The sequence below is a fragment of the Mugil cephalus genome, chromosome 16 (assembly GCF_022458985.1).
Source record: "Mugil cephalus isolate CIBA_MC_2020 chromosome 16, CIBA_Mcephalus_1.1, whole genome shotgun sequence".
Lineage (NCBI taxonomy): Eukaryota > Metazoa > Chordata > Actinopteri > Mugiliformes > Mugilidae > Mugil > Mugil cephalus.
In genome coordinates, this window is record NC_061785.1 from 5,737,020 (window position 1) to 5,757,041 (window position 20,022).

The 20,022-nt window shown below is 40.6% G+C and overlaps 3 protein-coding genes across 8 annotated transcripts in view; 2 read left to right on the forward strand and 1 right to left on the reverse strand.

Annotated features, from left to right (window-relative positions):
- vti1a (vesicle transport through interaction with t-SNAREs 1A) overlaps positions 1 to 2,464 on the reverse strand; it is a 122,455-nt gene extending 119,991 nt beyond the window's left edge. For all 5 annotated transcript variants that reach the window (XR_007114395.1, XM_047608250.1, XM_047608252.1 and 2 more), the window contains exon 1: positions 2,252 to 2,464. Coding sequence is in view for 4 of the 5 variants with exons in the window: in XM_047608250.1 (XP_047464206.1) it covers positions 2,252 to 2,345 (94 nt within the window). In the remaining variant the exon portion in view is untranslated. The remainder of the gene's footprint in view (positions 1 to 2,251) is intronic.
- A 107-nt stretch (positions 2,465 to 2,571) lies between these two features.
- On the forward strand, positions 2,572 to 8,155 carry zdhhc6 (zinc finger DHHC-type palmitoyltransferase 6). Of its 2 annotated transcripts, none has more exons than XM_047608248.1 (11): positions 2,572 to 2,731; positions 3,654 to 4,206; positions 4,320 to 4,411; positions 4,693 to 4,852; positions 4,964 to 5,122; positions 5,348 to 5,401; positions 5,604 to 5,771; positions 5,889 to 5,930; positions 6,960 to 7,105; positions 7,194 to 7,240; positions 7,318 to 8,155. In XM_047608248.1, exons 2-11 carry the CDS (start codon positions 3,940 to 3,942, stop codon positions 7,416 to 7,418), a joined length of 1,236 nt encoding a protein of 411 aa, XP_047464204.1. In that variant the 5' UTR covers positions 2,572 to 2,731; positions 3,654 to 3,939; the 3' UTR covers positions 7,419 to 8,155. The 2 variants fall into 2 exon arrangements, with proteins under 2 accessions (XP_047464204.1, XP_047464203.1); XM_047608247.1 differs by having other exon boundaries at positions 2,574 to 2,731; positions 6,957 to 7,105.
- Positions 8,156 to 10,564: 2,409 nt separating this feature from the next.
- Positions 10,565 to 20,017, forward strand: coasy (CoA synthase). The gene is made up of 10 exons (XM_047609590.1): positions 10,565 to 10,704; positions 11,835 to 12,565; positions 12,654 to 12,868; positions 14,221 to 14,352; positions 15,782 to 15,971; positions 17,278 to 17,342; positions 17,429 to 17,513; positions 17,882 to 17,979; positions 18,777 to 18,923; positions 19,010 to 20,017. Exons 2-10 carry the CDS (start codon positions 11,884 to 11,886, stop codon positions 19,067 to 19,069), a joined length of 1,674 nt encoding a protein of 557 aa, XP_047465546.1. The 5' UTR covers positions 10,565 to 10,704; positions 11,835 to 11,883; the 3' UTR covers positions 19,070 to 20,017.
- The last annotated feature ends 5 nt before the right edge of the window (positions 20,018 to 20,022 follow it).

Here is a 20,022-nt window from a genome sequence, read left to right on the forward strand (position 1 = left end):
GTTGACACTTGGAGCAGCACTCCACCGACACAATTACAGCCAGCTCATTATATGATGCTACTAAAATGCTCATGTGTACACGTACCAGATGATTAGGTAAACCAGAGAAAATGAATGCATTCTATAGGCCTGCACTAAACTTGGGCTGCATGAGGGTTCTCAGTCATCCCGGCTGTTTTAAGTAAACCTTTCGTCACTCATCCGTGTAGCTACTTCAGTTCTAAGAGACCTGTGAAAAGTTGAGGTTTAAATAGGAAACTCACACCAGTGTCTCAGAACTGAAGAAGCTACTAGGCTGAGCGGCGAAACGTCTTCTCAAAACTCTACGAGTCCAGTTGCCTTCTGGACATGAAGGTTATGATATTCAGCATTTGTTGTGTGTTTCAATTATTTTACCAACTTATTTCAACAGCACCACAAACTACATCCTCCGAAATGATCATACAGTTGAATTACCCGCTTTCTTACACAGTTTCAACATAAACTTTGCAACATTCATTAATTTTAATTTAAAAAAGGGCTGTTACATTAGAACGCATCTCTTTTCTCTAGTTTGCACGATGTCTTGGCACGTGAGTGTATTCACACATCTCTTTTTATCTTTGTGTAGTTTCTGAGTAACCTTCATGAGTACAAACGTTCTATAGATACAACAGGGGAAGTAAGAATATTAAAGGAGAGCATACTGAACGAACAACACGACATAAAGAAACTAAACAGACTCAAAGACAACATGAAGACGTATCAGCCCAGAGTATCTTGGTACACTTTGAATACTTCTGTGATTACTGCAGGTCTAGATGTTATTCTTACACATTTCTGGCTAAATTTGTTTTAAATGTGTTGCCGTGGGTTTTGTGCTGTATAGTCATGACCGACAGTATTAAAGTGTTATGAGCAATAGAGATAACAGGATATGTGCAGTAGTGCTAAAGGGTTATGTGCAATGATGGTAGGGATATGTGCAGTGTGCATGTGTTTGTGTTTGTATGTTTTTGTTCAGCTATTGTAATTTACTTTTTCACCTGCCAATGGGACTCGAGATGGACATTAGCCGTATGGCTATAATCTCTCATATTGCGTGTAAACGTTCATTAATATAAATTTAAAAATAAATCAATCAATCAAAAAATACTGATTTTGATGGCAGCAACAGCATGTAGCATATCCCATCCTCTCTGCTGCCTATTCCTGTCGATATATATAAAAATCTGCATTAATTCTTTGGTATAGGTAAACTCCTGTACCTAATTAACAGTATGGATTAGTATTAGTATTACAGCTGTTTTCTAAAATGATGTTAACTAAAAGGATATGATCAGATTTATTATTTCTCTGACTAAACTGTCAGGACTCCCTGCTAAAGTGATATAGTCGCAGAGGGAAATTTGTGGTTAAGTAAAGGAAAGAAGGAAGGAAGGAAGGAAGGAAGGAACAGGAAATGCACAAGAGAAGAGTTAATGAATGAAATACTGAGACATACTCAGGTGCTGTCAAGCCATTTGAAAGATGGAGCTAGATGTTATTCCTACTTCTTACCATCTTTTTTTGTTTGTATATAGATTCAAATAACAATGTGATGAACATGGACTTTATATCATCAAACATACAAATCAAGAAATGTATGTGACTTGATGTCAAACAGTTTGACTTGTCCAACACTGTTGGCATCTTTGCACTACGTGTCATCCATCTGACAGCAGAATCCAAACTGAAAGGATGACTAACACATAAGCAAAGCACTACTTGAATACTTAAGTGGTGCTTTGCTTATATATTAGTCATAAATGAGAAAATGTTGACCGATGGTTCTAATTATTAAATCTATTTTCTAAATGTGCTAAATTTCATACTGACACTTTGGTGCAGAAAGCTGCTGTGCTGTCCCAGGCACTGCAAAGTAAAGTTTTCACAGTAACGTCCATTCATAAAAAGCTGTTATTAGTCTTCAATACAACTGTGACGTTTTTCTTTTTTATTAGTATTTACCTATTTAGGGTAATGTTCAAATGTGGTCGAACCCTTTCAGGAAACACACAGCTAATAGTTTAGCCACTAACACAGAAATGTTCTCATATAAAAAACAAAAAAACAGGGCAGTAAAAGTGTTACAAATATTTTACCAGATAATAATATCGCCGATATATGAAATGACACAACCAGTAAGCTTCACCTGTTACCGTTAGCAACCCCTCACAGCTGATATTTGATAGCTAACAGACTCCAGCTAATGAAGGTAATTGTCTCCTACCTCCACTTAATTTGGGGATTCTGCCGATTTTGTTGGTTACTTCCGCCGTAATTGTTCCAAAGTCCTGCTCGTAGGTTTCAAAGTCTGAAGACATTTTGACGATTAGGTTTTAGACGGCTAACTAGCTTTCTGTTTGACAGTTAGCTCAGAATAATAACAACAAGCCTCGAATGGAGTCGCTTCCTTGAGTCGCAGTATAATGTGCTCGGCAAGGAACTGCCTTTTTGTTTTTATTTTGTTCCGCTAATGAATGGGCTTCGTTAGGAGGATAGAAAAATATCATTCACGCGTATTTCTGCCGAGCGTGAACACGTTAATATTTCCTGCAGCCTTTTCTTAAAAAACGTTTTAGTAACGAACAGCTCGTAATAAAAAAGGCCTTCACAAGTCGTGACGGATAACAGTTCCTGAGACACCATGGGGAAGGTTCCTCTCTGTACACGGGAGAAATTGGAGGAAAAAAATCAAGGAAGTGGCCAGGTTTGTGATTTAAAGTGACAGCTTTTGCCTTTATTCTTAAAACCTACGAATATGCGTGTGTCAAAAAGCATTTGTTAAATCTTTAAATCTGTGTTTCCTCTTTTTTTCGTCTTGTGGTAGTAGTGCAGCCTCATATTCTTGTTGATGCTGACGTAAAAGCTAGAATTGCTATCAGCTCATGGCTAAACCCAAATACATATTTTTAGCCTAGAGAATACGTTAGCCTCAAATATATGTATGTTTTTTTAAAAAAATAAGTGTGATTTGTGACCGATATATATATAAATGCCTGAGGGGTTGCATGCAATGTTTCTTTTATTTATTTATTTGGTGCGAAGTAGCTAGCTCGGTAACATGAGCTAATTAGTTGGTGTTGAGTACATGCTGTGGCTCTGTCTTTATTTAAATATAATGTACATCACAATTCACATAAATGTGGTTTTATATGTTACATCTATTGTGCTTTCTTTTAATGTGTTGGGTTGATTAAATTAATTTGTTAAAAAACGTGCCAGTAACACTGCAAGGCAATAATAGATAACCATCTAGGAGAGAAATAAAATATAATGAAACAAGTGCAGAAGAAAATGCATACTTCTGTAGAAATAAGAGCATTTATTATAACATTATGCATGCTACATTAATAAAATGTGCGTAACCATGACAGTGATCTATCCAAGAGCAGACACAAATGTCACGGATGAGTCACCACCTTTGTGTATAGAGAAATGATCTCTTGTTTTGCGTGGATATAAATACAGGCTCGTGAGAGCTGACAAATATAACAGCCACCCGCATAAAAGCAAGAGCAGGCATCGCGTGACTGCAGCCACAGCCAGTATTTTGCAGTTAAAGGTTAAAAAACAAGTGAAAAGTTTGCAGCACGTGCGGCTGTCCTTTAATTTCGCTCTTTCTCTCTCAGATGGGACATTTGTGTCTGTCACGAGGATAGCGTGCTTCGAAAGATCGGCGGGAGAGGATGCTGCTCTTTGTCAGGCCGAGGAAGAACGGGACACGGAAAGCCCCAGTGACTCAAGACCGGGACAGTCGCTTGGTGCTCAGAAGACGGGGAAAAATATGTGCATCATCTGCACCACTGACTTTGCAAGATAGCAAAGGGGAAAAGTAACACACTGAACGTCGGTCGCTATATTTCAGGAACTCAACAGCCAAAATACTACTGCTTAATCTGTGTTAAAAAAAAAAAAATGAATTTCCTGTCAACGTTTGTGACGTTTCAGAACCTCCGTGAGGTTCGAAGATTGTGCCACTGGGGTCCAGTCATAGCCCTGTCTGTCATTGCTATATGCTCCACCATGGCAATTCTGGACTCAATTATATGGTATTGGCCGTTAGATACAACAGGGGGCAGCATTAACTTCATAATGCTCATCAACTGGACTGTTCTCATTCTCTACAACTACTTCAACGCCATGTTTGTTGGACCTGGATACATTCCTCTCGGCTGGAAACCCGTACGTATACCACCTTTTCTTTTCACCGTTGTTTGTTGAGATAATATTGTGAAACCATTTAATCATGATAAAGGAACTTCAGGCATCGGACCTATTTGTTTATTCGAAAACAGGAGAATCAACAAGAGAGTAGGTATCTGCAGTACTGCAGAGTGTGCCAAGGCTACAAGGCCCCCAGGTCCCACCACTGTCGAAAGTGTAACAGGTAATTATATTTATGAGCAAAGCAGGAGTTGTGTTTTCTGTGTTAGATGCAACTGAAATACTGAGAAAATGAAAGAGCTCAGAGACGAGGTGGTGTTTTCCCACACATGCATTTCTTGATGTGTCTCTTTTACATATCTGTAACGCTTGTATCCACGGCTTGTGAGCCTCAGAAAATGTGAATGCACTGCGGCATGCTGATCAACCTGTTGCTCTATGTCCTCCCAAACAACCAGTCAATTCCCCCAGCACTCCTCTCCTCCTCTGCCTCCCCTCCCTTAGGTGTGTGATGAAAATGGACCACCATTGCCCTTGGATCAACAACTGCTGCGGCCACTTGAACCACGCCTACTTCACCAGCTTCCTGCTGCTGGCTCCGCTGGGTTGCTCGCACGCTGCTATCATTTTCATCATGACCATGTACACACAGCTGTATGAGAGGGTGAGTGATCATCTCACCTCGGTGCTCACCATTACCGTCGGCCCGTTACTGAAGCTAAAGTCAAGAGTGCTCAACCTTCTCGTCGTGGTGCTTTCTCTTCCCTCGCTGCAGATATCGTTTGGCTGGAGTACAGTCAAGATTGACATGAGTGCTGTGCGTCAGGTCCAGCCTCTCATGCCCTTCAGCGTGCCCGCCTTTGCTGCCACGCTTTTTGCCTTAGGCTTAGCACTGGGTACCACTATTGCAGTCGGTATGCTTTTCTTCATACAGGTAAGCAGCACTAATCCGTGTTCCTTCTAATGTATTTACTTTAACAAAGGTAAATGTAAACACAGTCTAGATATGAGTGAAATTAATGAAGAGACAGAACATGGCACAAAAAGGAAAAAAATACTTATACAATTGTACAATCCACCAAAATAGTAAAAATTACACACATTAATTAAACCAGACTTAAATCACACAAACAATAAAGCAGTTGTTTGTCCTTTTCAGATGAAAGTCATCCTTCGAAATAAGACCTCAATCGAGTCATGGATTGAGGAAAAGGTCAGATTTTCTTTGTGGTTTTCAGTGACTTTGTTTTGCGTTATTAATGTAATTTAAGATGATTATTTTTTTATCATTATTGTTTGATCTGCAATGAAAAATCTGGGATGTCGTGTACTGTACTGATTACAGCACCAGGCACCCCGCACACGCATACACACACATATACATATACTACCATTTCCTTTGTCTGTTGCATCAGGCCAAAGACCGAATACAGCACTACCAAACCGGGGAGGAGTTTATCTTCCCGTACGACCTCGGCGGCCGCTGGCTGAATTTCAAGCAAGTCTTCACGTGGTCAGGGACGCCCAAAGGTGACGGTATCGAATGGCCAGTCCATCCCAAGTGTCACCAGCACACCTTAACTGTAGGTTGTTGTTGGCTGAGTTGTTTGCATGTGAACTATTACAACATATAATATATTTATTTTGTGCCAGCTGACTTAAATTACTTGTCTTCTTCTTCTTTTTTTTTTTTTAAACAGATTGAGCAACTGAAGCAGAAAGCTGATAAACGAGTGAGAAGTGTAAGTACCTGCCGAGTGTATTGTGTCATGGCGGCAAGAGTAGTTTTCAGGTTTTTATCAGTGGACAGCTTGTAAGATTTAATCAGAATAAGAATCAGAAATGCTTCAATAAACCACAGTATAAATATACAAATACAGAATTCTATAGAAAAAGGAGGAATAATAAGACTGTAAGTAAGACAATAGAGTTTAAATAAACATATCATTATGAGATATTGCTCTGTATTTATATTATTATTCTTATATTTATCATTCAACATTATATTTTTCTTGCTTGGATAAGAATAATATCTATTTCATACAGTTTCCACTACTGCATCATCTCCGGCCTCATGACTGCATCATAAGGCAAAAATAGTTGAGTTTTACGACTGACAACAAGTTAAAGTTTCACCCCCAGTTCTCAGTGAACGGTGAAGTCATGTCGTCTCACCCAGGCTCGCTTAGCTGCTTTTTGTTTTTGCTCTGTGTAACAAAGTTACAGCAAAATGTTAAACCACTGTCTTTTTGTTTACATCCGCTTCCCCATGAGATCTCGTTAGGTGGTGCATTGCTCCGAGATTTCTCCCCCTGGCACAATAACTTTAATGATATTCTGTAGTGTGTGATGCCCCATTATTTTCAAATCTTGTAGTGTGGGCAACATTAAAGTTTCCCATCGTGGGCATGATGCATTTCAGTTAAAAAAAAGAGAAGAAAAATGTAGCTTTCGTTTGGAAGTGTAGGCTACGTCGGAGTCTCTGAGGTGCAGTTTTTATTTTCTAATTTGTTGTGCATCAAGTACTGATTCAGCATTGTGCAGTTATTAATGAAAAACATTAACTCATCCACCCCCATGAAGCCAGCTTTTGTGCTTTATGTGGGTTTGTGTTGGAATAGGAATGAAAACGCCCACTGTTGTCCTCAAATATCAGAAAACAGACTGAGAGTTATAACGGAGATGCGCTGTAGATTAGTTTTGAATCTCTTTAAACTTCTACTCTTCAGATTAGTAGAATAACCAGACGTGTCGTTTCTCTTGACCAGCAGGTCCAGTATCGGGCGATAGAGGATTATAATGGAGCTTGCTGCCCTCTCAGCAAAGGCATCCAAACCTTTTTCAGAACCCCCTGCACCGAGGAGCCCAGGATCCCCCTCAACAAGGGCGACACCATCCTGGCCACTCGTGGCACCAAGTACGTTCACCCACTTAGAAACTGTGATAATGGAGTCTGGGTAATGACCCTTCAGATTAATTAGCACGAACACTTTATTTCTCTTCAGATGGTGGATGTATGGAGACAAAGTTTTAACCGAAGAACAAATGAGAGGTGAGATTACTTTTTACTTTCATCAAATTTATCGTAACAAGTCCCTAAACGCCTCTTCTTTCCACGTTGGCTTCTAGCTGGCGATCGTATTAGGGGGTGGTTCCCGAGGCGATGCGTGGAGAAGTGCCATTACGACACAGCCGCCAGTGACGGGACCAGCGACAAGAAAGTGAATTAATTAATATGTGTCGAGCGGGGAAGGTGAACCGAACCGTGGTCATTAACAAATACGTCCACTGAAGATGTCACGGCCTGAAGCTGCAGGCTCACCTTAAAGGAATTTCCTACTTTGATTAAGATTTCATAGTTTTTCCGAGTCTCACTTTGCTGTTGCACGTCTTGAGGAGGACTTAACAGAGTTCATGGGAGGGACTGGGCTCAGCTGGATTCCTCTGACCAAAAGTAGAACCCAACCAGAGTCTTAGTTTTGAAGGATCGCCGCTGGGCTTTAACGTTAAGATGACATGACTTTTTACTTGAATTTGTTGTTTTTATTTTTGTGTCGATATCCTGTTTTTTGCTACTTATGCAACGCCTCTGCCCAGCTAACCCCCGGGGCTTCACCATGCAACTCTTTCTACAGTATGGAGATAAACACTTAATTCCTTTTTATTATTTTTGTAAAAAAAAAAATAAACAAATAAATCGTTGGCCTCAAACCATGAACTGAAAATTAAAAATTCTTCTGCAGTAGCTGTTGTTGTAAGTCTTTGTAACTCCCATAAAGGATGTTTTAATTTCTGAAGTGCCTTGGGCTTAAGGTAAAACACTGGTTTGTACAATATAGTGACAGTCATGCTTTCAGTGAAAGAGAGACATTTATAAAAAAAAATACATTTATGTCCAGTTTGCAACACAATGAGTTCTGCGGTTTTCAGTATTGTTTTAGTGTTCACATTAAACTCCTTAACTTCTGGCTGTGTTGTTTTTTTAACCGTTAATCATAAGTGAGGCATTTGAATGCCATTCCTCCTTAAACGTTTTCAGTCTTGATCCACATTCAGGACTAAAGAGGAGTTTAAATCAGCTTTAAAGAAGCAAAAATCTAAATTTGTGTCAAATCTGGACAACTCGATTATCAATGCTTTAATTTTTCTCTTGTATAAACTTACACCTTGAATACCTGGAAATGGTAAATTCTGATGTGTTCATGTGCCGGGGATAAAATCTCTGGAACTATTTCAGTCTCACTGGTGTTTTCAGTTAACGCAAGATTGGGCAACTGGACTTTACTGAAGACATTTCATCCAAGCAGCTTCCTCTATTCTACAGGACTGGTGGGTTTAAATCCGTGGGTGTTGCTCAACAGCGTCGCTCGCATGACTAGTGTCTATTAACAGCCCGAGAATAACAGACTGATGTAGTCAATGCAATTAAGTGCAGGGAGGAATGTCCAGACTTGTTCTGTGCTTTGCTGTTGGCATGACACAGGACTGATGACAGCGCTGGTCTGTTCTTCTCCAGACAAGCTTTTTTTCCAGATGCCCCAAACAATCGGAAAGGGAAAGTTACTTTACTCCGGTCCTCAGCAGTCTAGTCCAGTCCAGTGTTCCTTTTGCAGAATATCAGTCTGTCCATGATGTTTTTCCTGGAGAGAAGTGGCTTCTCTGCTGCCCTTCTTGACACCAGGTCAACCTTCCAGAAGATGCACTCACACCTGCCTGCTGCCATTGGTGGTGCCCCGATTCTGCAGCTGAATCAAGTTTAGGAGACAGTCCTGACACAATTGAACCTCTCTCCTTGAAGAAATTTATGCAATCTTACTTGCTTGAGAAGCCCTTTTTATGCACTGCACGCATTTCCTTGCAGGTAACCATGGTTCATAGAGGAAGTTAGTGGCACCAGTATCTGATGAAGCAAGTTTCCGATGGGTTTTGCCCACAGAGTTTTTCCTATTTAAACCTCAACTTCCCACTAGTCGCTCAGATCTGAAGAAGCTACTCGGATGAGTGGCGAAACAGCTTCAAGAAATTCTACAAGTCCAGTTACCTTCATTCAACGCCTTTTGGATTAACAGAGGAAGAACAATGGTTTCAAGCACCGCCCTCCTTTAAAAGCTTACGGTTTGTAATTTTAACTCAATCAGCATGACGGAGTGATCTCCAGCCTTTATCTTGTCAGCACACACGCTGTCAGTTGGTTCTTTTGTGGCAGGGCTGAAATGCAGTGGAAATGTTTTTTCTGGGGGGGATTAAGTTCATTTTCATGGCAAAGCGGGACTTTGCAATTAAATAATGGAGTATGTGAATTGCCATCATAAAAAAAATGAGGCAGCAGACTTTGCGAAATTTAATGTTTGTGTCATTGTCAAAACTTTTGGCCCACGACTGTACACCAGGGGAAACAAAAAACAACTTCTTCTTTACAAACGCATGGCTCAACAGCGCAGGAGAACCAGCTCGTCAGGAAAGGATTCAGCTGTCCACCTACACCTAAAGCACAAAGAAAAAAATACACTCTGTCACTCAACGCAACAACATTCCACGTTTTAGCCAGAGGAAGAGAGATGATTTGAGAGAGGAGTAAAGGAAGACGTCTATGTCTAATTGGAGAAGCCTTCTCTGCACGGGGAGGTGGAACACACACGTCTTTTACATCAATCCCCAAGAAGCTGCATAAATATTCATATATACACCAGTCTGCCACAACATTAAAACCACTGACAGGTAGTAATAAATAAATGACCATCATGTCACAATACAATTGGTGGGAAACTTTTGGACCTGGCATTGGTTTGGATGTTACTTAGACATTAATGTCCATTATCTGTCTGACTTTTGGACGCAAAAGGGAGACCTACATTAGTAAGGTGGTCATAATATTATGCCTGATTGGTGTAGATAGATAGATAGTATTAATTAGCCAAAAGAAAGATTTAAGTGATTAAGAAAGTTATTGATAATCCATCTTGAGCATAAAAAAATCACAGTAAATTTGAAGTAAAATTCAAAGTCATCAGGATACACTTAGGAGGTGGTCATAATGTTATGCCTGATTGGTGTAGATAGATAGATAGATAGATAGATAGATAGATAGATAGATAGATAGATAGATAGATAGATAGATAGTATTAATGTTAAACCTGATCATGGCGCCAAAAGAAAGATTTAAGTGATTAAGAAAGTTATTGATAATCCATTTTGAGCATAAAACAAAATCCCGGTAAATTCGAAGTAAAATTCAAAGTCATTAGGATACACTCAGGAGGTGGTCATAATGTTATGCCTGATTGGTGTATCTCTCTTAATCTAATAATAACGTTTCCCGTGTGTTTCCCCGTACGTTTCCCTCAGCCAATCAGCATGCGCGCCACCTGTCACGTGATCGTCCAATCCTGTTCACGTGTGCGGCTGGTGCTGCGTACAGGAAAGGTTTACTTTACTTTGTAAATATGTGAACGGCTGCGCTTCTCTTCTGCTCCATTCATCGTTTCTTTACGTCGCTTTACATTTTTCTGAACCCAGGTATGAAGCTGTAGAGTTTTTTTTATCTCCCGTGTTGTCAGAACACAGCGATACATTCTTGTTGTTGTTGTTTTTTTTTTTTTTTAGCTTTTCTTGCTACTATTTCCTGGCGTCGCTGTCGTAGCCCAGCTGTTAGCTATCTAACCTGCTATGCTACTGTTTCAGATTGTAAATTATGTTATAAATGTGACAGTATTACATTATTTAAGGTTGTACTGAAGCGTGGGATGAAACTGGAGTGTGGGAAGTGAGTTAAAGGATTTGTAAATCTGTAATGTCTGTTAAGAGATGGCCATTACTGTGTTTTATGTATTAATAAGGGAGCTATTGTTGTTTAGTTTTTTGCATGTGTAATTGTATGTTTGTTATGTGTAAGTGGGAATGTTTACGTGTGTGTTATACGTACGTTAAACCCCAGGAGGAATAGACGATGCTGTTGCTGATGCTATAATAAATGAAACTGTTCGCACAATTTATATTAGAGAGCGACAGTTCATTTCATGCGACCAGTGACTCCATGACACTTGGTTAAAATATCACTGTTTTTTTTCTTAACTGTTAACAAATGTTGTTGCAACATCACTATTTAAATGACAGTGCTCTTGTCTGAGCTTGTAAATCATTCCTTTACAGGGTTTCCATGGAGTCTTAATATTTGATAATCCCACTGTGAGAATTTTGCCTTTTTGGTCTTAAATTACATTTAAGCAGGTCCTAAATCCTTGCATTTGCAGTATGGCCCATTCCTGTTCCTCGTTAGTGGAGCCCACCCCAGGGACGTCCTGAGTCTATAGTTGAATGACAATAAATTTAGTTGTTTTAGAAGTAATTATGGGTCTCTGATTTTCTTAAAAAGTCTTAAATCTAACTCGTTCAACCCCTGCAGAAACCCTGCCCTCCCTGCAGTTGAAATCTGTAGACGTTTGTGACAGAGGCGCCATAGAGATCTGTGATTCAGACATTCCCCGATTGTTCCCTACGGTTGGACACTATGGCGATTCAGAGCAGAATAACCGTCCCTTCTGTGTATTTCCTCTAGTTTCACAGAGAAGTGACCACAAGCCGAGGTTGAATTTTCTCTTCACATCCTCTATCCCTTATAACTGTCCTTCATTTTCCTTTCCTTTCAGTGTACGCACCCTACACCTCTTCCAAGCCCCAGCGACATCGACGGGTAACATGTCCATGTTCAGCACGGGCATCCTTGTGCTGACGTCCCCCCTCCACACCCTCCCCTTGCGCATCGCCCCGGTGCTCAGCTCGGCCTCCCAGCTCGTGGAGCGCACGCTGTATGTCCACCTCCACCCCGGGCTGAACCTGGGAGGCGGGAGCCAGCCCCGGCCCGTTTTCATCCCGCCCGCCGTCGACCTGTCCACGCTCATCACCCGCCTTTACAGCAACGCCGCGGACGTGTGCGGCCACCTGGACGTCCGGGTCCTGCTCACCAACGTGTGCCCTCAGTCGGGGGCCTGCAGCGGGAACGCGGCTCCGAACGGCCCCTTTCCGACGCCGCAGCGCCTGACTCACTCCCCGGAGGTGGTGCTGACGGACTTTGCCCTGCAGGAACCGGGCCAGTCCCATCAGGTCACGCAGTGTCTGCAGAAGTACGCCGGCCACTGCTACGTGTGCAGCCCCAGCCTGCAGCCGGTGCTGCTTCACCCGCAGCTGAAGCTGCAGGAGAAGCAGGACGAGCTGAGCGACCCCGAGGAAAAGGCGGAGTGCTTGGAGACCTACGGCGACGTGGTGGTGGGGGGGACGTTCGATCGGCTCCACGGGGCCCACAAGACGCTGCTCAACATCTCCTGCCTGCTGGCCAGTAGACGGTTCCTCATTGGCGTGTGCGATCAAGCAATGCTCAAAAGTGAGTAGTCGATTTTCCAGCATTTAGGAAAAAGCTTTCGTGTCCGATCTGTGAAAACAACCAGGAGCCGTTTTCTTCCCGTTTTTAGAGAAGGTGCTAAAGGAGCTGATTGAGCCGTACTCTCTGCGGGTCCAGAAACTACAGGAGTTCCTACAAGACGTCAAACCTTCTCTGCAGGTGGAGATCGTGCCTCTGGACGACCCCTTCGGCGTGTCCATCACTGACCCCCTGCTGCAGTGCATTGTGGTCAGCGAGGAGACTAGAAAAGGAGGCGAGGCCGTCAACAAGAAACGAGCTGAGAATGTGAGTTGTGACATTAACTACGCTGCCGTACTCTCTAATATTTCTTTCTTTCTTTCTTTCTTTTTTATTGAAATGCATGCAGTTCAGTGTCTCATTTCACTCTGAAATTAAAGCACAGACCAAATAAACAACTGAAGTTAAATGGAATCAATCCAATTAGTCCACTCAATATTTCAAGCTTTCCATCTTGTTTTTATCCTGAGGTAGTTCTGCTACAGCTTGGACTAAAGTTTTGTTGCTGTAGGATGAAACCCAGACCAACTATACCAGAGGATACTGATGCTGTTCTAAAACTTTTGACCAGTGGTTTACATGTGTGAAATTAACCTTCAGTGCTTTGAGGTTTTAAAATTACACAAGTTGAAATGTAATATTATCAAAATAACCTTGTGCTCCTATCAATCACAAATGTGCATTGAAGTGGCAAACCTGCAGAGATTAGTTGTGTTCACCTGTTGCATATGTTACCCACATACACCTCTGTTCAGACATGGTGTCAACATGCATCCTGGTTCTGAAAGTAGTATTAAATTCCCCACATGTGATTTCATGTCAGTTCAGTGCAAATAAACACCACCATCATTTAAAGTGCAGCAGAATATTGTCTCAAATAAATGCATTGCTGTCTACCGTTGTTTCAGAACCATGAACATTGCTGTTCGTTCTGCGTGTGCATGGTAACATGGTAGAAATTGTGAACACATATTTATTATCTGTTTATTTATTTAGTATCATGTTAGTTAAGAGACTTGCACAAAGGTCAGTCAGTCAATCTTTTTATTGTCATTGTCAGAATAAAACAGTGAACATTCATACACTGCATAGAAAGTGATGTAATAAAGAGCAAAGATCTTTCACCCAGTCCCATCACCACCCACTGTGTAAAATAAGCACAATAATTAAGTCAGTCAGTCAGATTAGAACTTTAGCCGTAGAAGCAGCGAAGCGTCAGACCTCAGATGCTCCAGACGTCTCCAGTTTCATGTTCGTACCAAGTCTGAACAAGACTCATGACTCACTGGTGAAAGTATTTGAATATATTCAGTATTTGTATAATAGTGAACTAAGTGCCTGTTGTGAGTTTTTGCTGTATTAAGATACTGCTGCTATAATGTCAGATATGCGGATATGACGGGTTCTTATCAGATGATAGTTGATTAGTTCAGCGACTATTGACTATTGCTTCACAGTTGACTTGTATTATTAAGCTGTCACAGGAAATGCACCATGTTCGTTAACTGGTTTAACACTTACTGGGTGGCTTTTTTTTTTTTTTTCCCCACAGTGGATTAGTTTAAAATCCTGCTCGGATTAAACAACATATTATAAATGTCGTCTGCTTTATCAAACAGGGACTTCCAGTTCTTGTCCTCCATGAGATCCAGCTGCTGAAGGACGCCCACCACACTGAGACGGAGGAGGAGAAGATCAGCTCCTCCAGTCTGCGCTCTCGACTGCTGGGCACCCTCCTCTCCCCACCTAAAGTAAGGACCTGCAGCTCCTTTTTAAAGACAGATTTCTTGGACTTGGGCTTTTCCTGCAAGAAACAAAGTAGTGATACTGGGAGGGGCAACAGCGGAAACTGGAAATTGCTGTAAATAGCTGCAAATGCTTCTTATCAACCATCATTATTTTCAGAATTAGGGTTTATTATCGGGGTCATGCTCTCGTGAAAGGTGCAGCATCATACACAACTTTTCATTCAATTATTTATTTATTTTTTTGTCGTGTAAAGGTATGTCTATAAGGGGAACACCTGATACCGTTTTATTGACCTGGTGAACAAAAAGACATTAATAAAAGGTCAGCTCATATTTGTTTCATGAAATTCCTTTTCAAGTGTTAGAGAAGCTCTGGTCGCGATAAAGGAAGTCTGATTGTTCTCTGAAGGCTTTTTTCTTTCTTTTTTTTTTTTTTCACCTGCTGGAATAAAACATTAAACCAGGTTAGAGAAGAGGAGCAGAGCTTTTTATAACAAGGGTCAGTCTGTAACAATCTGTCTTTGGATTCTTAAATATTTAATTGGAAAATCAGTTGTTCTACAATATAATGTAGAAAATGTCTTTTCTTTAAAGTTCCCTGTAACAGAAGAATTGCATTTACATTACATTACATTTTAAGTCGGAGTGATCTAATTTTTGTTAGGTTTAAGACATAAGACATTGCTATTTTATCCCACGTATGGGAAATTTTCTTGTCACAGTAGCGTGGAATTAGACAAGAATATATACAAAGGTCAAGTTTGAAGGAATATACAAAAAATAAGAGCACTCTGAAAAACAAAATATATAGTAGAAAAGAGAAAAATAAGGCCTTTCTATGGGAAAAAAATGCAAAACAAAATTGGTAATATAATTGCTCAGATTATACAGTGAGGTAGTTTAATAAGGCAGTGCAAAAATTCAATGAATTGTTATAACTAATATTGTTCAAAATTTATTCTATTTTAGGCTTTTTGATTTAATTGATGGAAATTTTATTAATTTTCATTTATTTTATTATTATTTAATTTAATTTAGTGTCATTTTCTTTACCCTGAGGTTTTAATAGTGGGTGTTTGTATGTATGTAAATGTTTGTATGTATCATATATGTTGGGGAAAAAAACATATATATATAATTTATAAAGTTTACCCTTAGGCGCCAGATATTACTGCATTATTGGCTTCATTCATAGGTTACAGCGTCTATATCCCACAGCACCTCTAATGAGCCTTTAGTTTATTTGACATTCAGGCACCAAACAGACTGTGTTTCTAAAGATCTGATCAGTCCTGACTTGTTGTATCACTTTCCAGAGCCTGTCGTCGTCCATTAAATCTTGAGGCCGGATTATTTGTTATTATTTTTCCAATACTGAGCGGTTTTGTCATTTTCTTTTTTTTTTTTAATGTCCCATTTTATTCTGTGCCAGGACACGTCCCACCTCCCTCCTCTCCCCTATGTGATCGGACTGACGGGAGGCAGCGGCAGCGGGAAGAGCTCCATCGCCAGGCAGCTGGAGGCGCTCGGCGCCGTTCGGATCGACTGCGACAAACTGGGTCATGACGTGTACCAGCCGGACTCCGCCGCTCATCACAAAGTGCTCCAGGAGTTTGGGTCAGGTGGGGAAACATTTAAACCTCTCGGAAATGTTTTTGTGTTTGCTCTTGAGGAAATTAAACTGCATGATTCACCTTTGGGTGTCTTAAAGGTCCTAAATTATGATTTCTCTGACGTCAACGATTAGAATTTGATGTAAGGTGACAGTTTGCTCCTGGCTTCAAAGCTGTTGATCCGTCCAAAGACTAATAACTAATAACGTTTCCGAGTTCTTAATAAAATGTCTTTAAGGAGTCCGTCTTCCAACTAACGTGTGAATTTGCCTCGACAGCAGATTCAGAATACCCCTTAAGGTGTTTTTTTTCTTACAGTTTATTTACATCATTTTCCAAATGCCGTTAGTCCAACATTTGACTTTGCTTTGATGTGCATTTGATAGTGAGACATTGTACTACAGTAAACCAGATATAGAAGATGATGAACTCTGAAGGAGGAGTACAAAGATTACACACATGAAACTCCTGTTATTGGTGTTGATGTGCCATATTTAACCTCCTGAGACCCTGCGTCCTCATATGGGGACGTTAAGTTTCAGGTTTGTGGCAGATTATTCTGCTTCATTTGAACTTTTATCTTCATAACTAGAAACAAAAGTGGACAAGGTTCAAAACCTGATCAAATTTTACAGTTGAAACGTGTTTATTTTATGCTGTTTTGCTTTCCTAGTTTAATGTAACATGCAAATTCCATCTATAACAACAAGTTATAGCTTCGCTAATTATTATCAAGTACTCGATTGAGGACGTTGGGAATTCATTATGTGCAATTCTGCTTTTGCACAGAAATGTTCAAATATGAGAATTGACAGTTTTATATTTTGTTACATATTGGTGCCTTTATTATAACATTGATATATTATTCCTAATATTATTATTATTATATGACTTAATCCCGGTGTCCACACATGAGGACATCATTTTTTTCCAAAAATTACTTCCTGCTCAAAGATGATGCTTAGTTTTTATAGTTCTTAGGTCCTGCTGATCCTAAATAAAGAGAATTTAGAGATGCATAGTGAACAACAGTTCAGGTCTCAAGAGGTTAAAAGACAGAAATATGAAGTTGTACGCTTGTATGCTTCTCTACATCCTTCATGTTTTCAAGTAAATGTCAATGTACACAGATCAGCCACAACATTATGACCACGACACCCTCAGAAGGCCCATGTCCGTTCTCTGATGAGTCACAACTGTTTTGGAGGCACATGCACAATATAAGGAAGGTGGTCATAATGTTACGCCTGATTGGTGTATGTGATAAAACATACCCTGTATGTGCAATGATGAGTTGTGCTTTTGTGACTTTCAGATCTCCTGAATGAAGATAAGACCATCAACAGACGCGCATTAGGAAGAAAAGTTTTTGGGAACCAGGTAATTGGAGCATTGTGAATGTAACACAACATGTTATTACACTGCAAATCAGAAATGTAACACAGATGCTGTGTTTCTTCGCGCAGGAGCGACTAAAAGCTCTAACGGACATCGTGTGGCCTGAGATTGCACTTATGGTGAAGAACAGAATCAGCCAAGCCAGAGAGGAAGGTACTGAGTTATATCAATCTGATGTTCACATTAAAGTATTTTAAAACGTCTCCTTATGTTCTCTGCACTTCTAACTCATTCATCCCCACTATTAACTGTTGATGTGGTTGATAAAACTAAATAAATAGCTTCTACTTGAATCCTGCAATGCTACATTCCAGTTTATGTGGAGGAAATTATGCAGCAATTTAGATTTAGTGAGTTAAACATTTAAAAAGTAGTTAGCAAGTGAGCGGAGCAGTTAAGATTAACAGATAAACGAAGCAGCCAAAAGGAATGCAACACAAATTTAAATGCGTTCTGTTCTCCTCTATTCTGTAATATAATATAAATGCTTAAACACTGTAACGTAGTGTGATTCTTTGCAGGAAAACAGGTTTGTGTGGTGGATGCGGCCGTTCTCCTGGAGGCCGGCTGGACAGACCTGGTCCACGAGGTCTGGGTCACCGTCATCCCTGAGGAGGAGGTAACATGTTTGGTTTGTAATCCTTAGTGGGACAAACACATTAGCTACAGTGGCTTTGAGGAAAACACCCTCTTAATGAGTGGGTTCAGAACACGGTGAAATAATGTTAAGAAAAGTGACTAATACATGTTAATCTTTTGGCTTTTTTCTGTATAACATGAGTTGGAAACTGTGGAAACATCGTTTAGTGTACACGCATTGTCATATCTGTATTAGTTCTTGTGTGCTCCCACCAGAGGGCGCCAATGATAACAAAATGCCAGAGCCGTGGGAAGATTCTACAGTGTATCTCTATGGGGCGGATGTGCTATGTTGAAATAAATGTCTTGTTTTCACCATTAACGAGCCTATAAATGTTATTGCCGACGTCCTTTGTAGCCCAATCACCTCATCAGCTGTGTTTACCTCCTCCTCCTCAGTCTCCGTGTTTATCCGTCGCTGTTTAAAGTTTAAACAGGGAGAAATCAGTTGACCTCCAGTTCTTCCTTTTATTCTTCTGCTCCCATGACTTTCTCTTGTTTTTGTTCACTGGGGAAACGGTGGAGTTTCCTCCGTGTTTTCCTGATCCTGTGCTGGAGCTGTAGACTGTGGCAGATTTTAACTTTTAATCCAGTTTTATTCTCTGTTATTGCCACTTCTCTATGGGTGAATATTGGTTAGATGCATCTAACAAGGCGCCAACGAAACACGTGACCAGCTCAGAACCAATCAGCATAGAGGGATAGCTCAGACGGTCCATTCCCCTATTTGGACAGACTCAAAATGTGAAGCCCCTGACCTTCCTCTTCACCTCTCAGGCAGTGTCGAGAATAACAGAGCGGGACGGAGTCACAACGGAGGACGCCCTGCGCCGGCTGCAGAGTCAGTGGTCCAGCTCCAAGCAAGTGGAGCACGCTAACGTGGTGCTCAGCACGCTGTGGGAGCCGGAGGTCACTCGGAAACAGGTCAGACACGTCCACCAGCGCAGCGTCCACGTTTCTGTGTGTATTTTTAGTGCCAATTAACCGTCGTCTTTTTAATATTTTAAAAGGTATTGAAAGCTTGGAATCTCCTTCAAAAGAGAATCCAACAGAGGCCAGAAGGACAGTAGTCGCCGCGTCGAACCGGCCGAGCGCACAGAACCAGGAAACGTCGGCCGCGCGGACGTCGTGCGCACAAGTGACTGATCTACGTTAAGCCTTAGAACGAAGTGACGCCAAGCTCCCTCACTTCTTTGACCAGTGCCTGACTGACTTTCCACAGGTTTTTAAAGTCTAGTTTTGTTTTCAGAGATGTTTAGTTGAAAGACGAATGGAGGGCGGAAAACACTTCTCGATCTAGAATTCCTCCCTGGGATTAATAAAGCGTTGTCTTTAACCGAGAGCTGTAGGTCTGGCAAAAGACGAACAGCAATTCAAGACGATATTAACACTCTAATCCCTCTCAGCAAAAAGTTCTGTCTCCTTTCCGTGTCTTCTACTTATAAATGATATAAGCGTTTCCTCGAGACGCAACTCTGTCATTAAATCATAGATTTAAATAATTTTAGACGTGGGTTTTTCAGGATTTGGAGAATATATGAACTAATGAGTATAAATACTAAATAAAGGGCATTGTAGTGCAGGAATATGTGCAATAGATAATAGTTTGATGAGGGTACTGTAAAAAATATATCAGTAAGAGGTAAATCAAGGTATTTGAGTGAATTATGGGAAATGTTATAGTGCGGCAGTTTAGTGAATCTGACTAGTAGGCAAAAAAAAAAAAATCTATTGGTTTTGAAATGAACATTTTATAAGTGCAAAAAAAAAAAAAAAAAGAATATTTGAATATTGGTTTTTGGACATATTTGGTAAAAGCCTGCTGGGTATTGAGGAGAGTAAACCCAAAGTCATGGGGTTATAAGTCAATGTTCTGACAGGAAGGACGACATCCCGTCTGTTGTTTTAGCTCCACCAACATCATCATAAGTCAGTTACTGGTGTCTTTTAATTCACTTGCATGTGGACGTCTTTATATATATATATATTGGCAATTAAATTAAAAGACTTAAACCGACTCCCT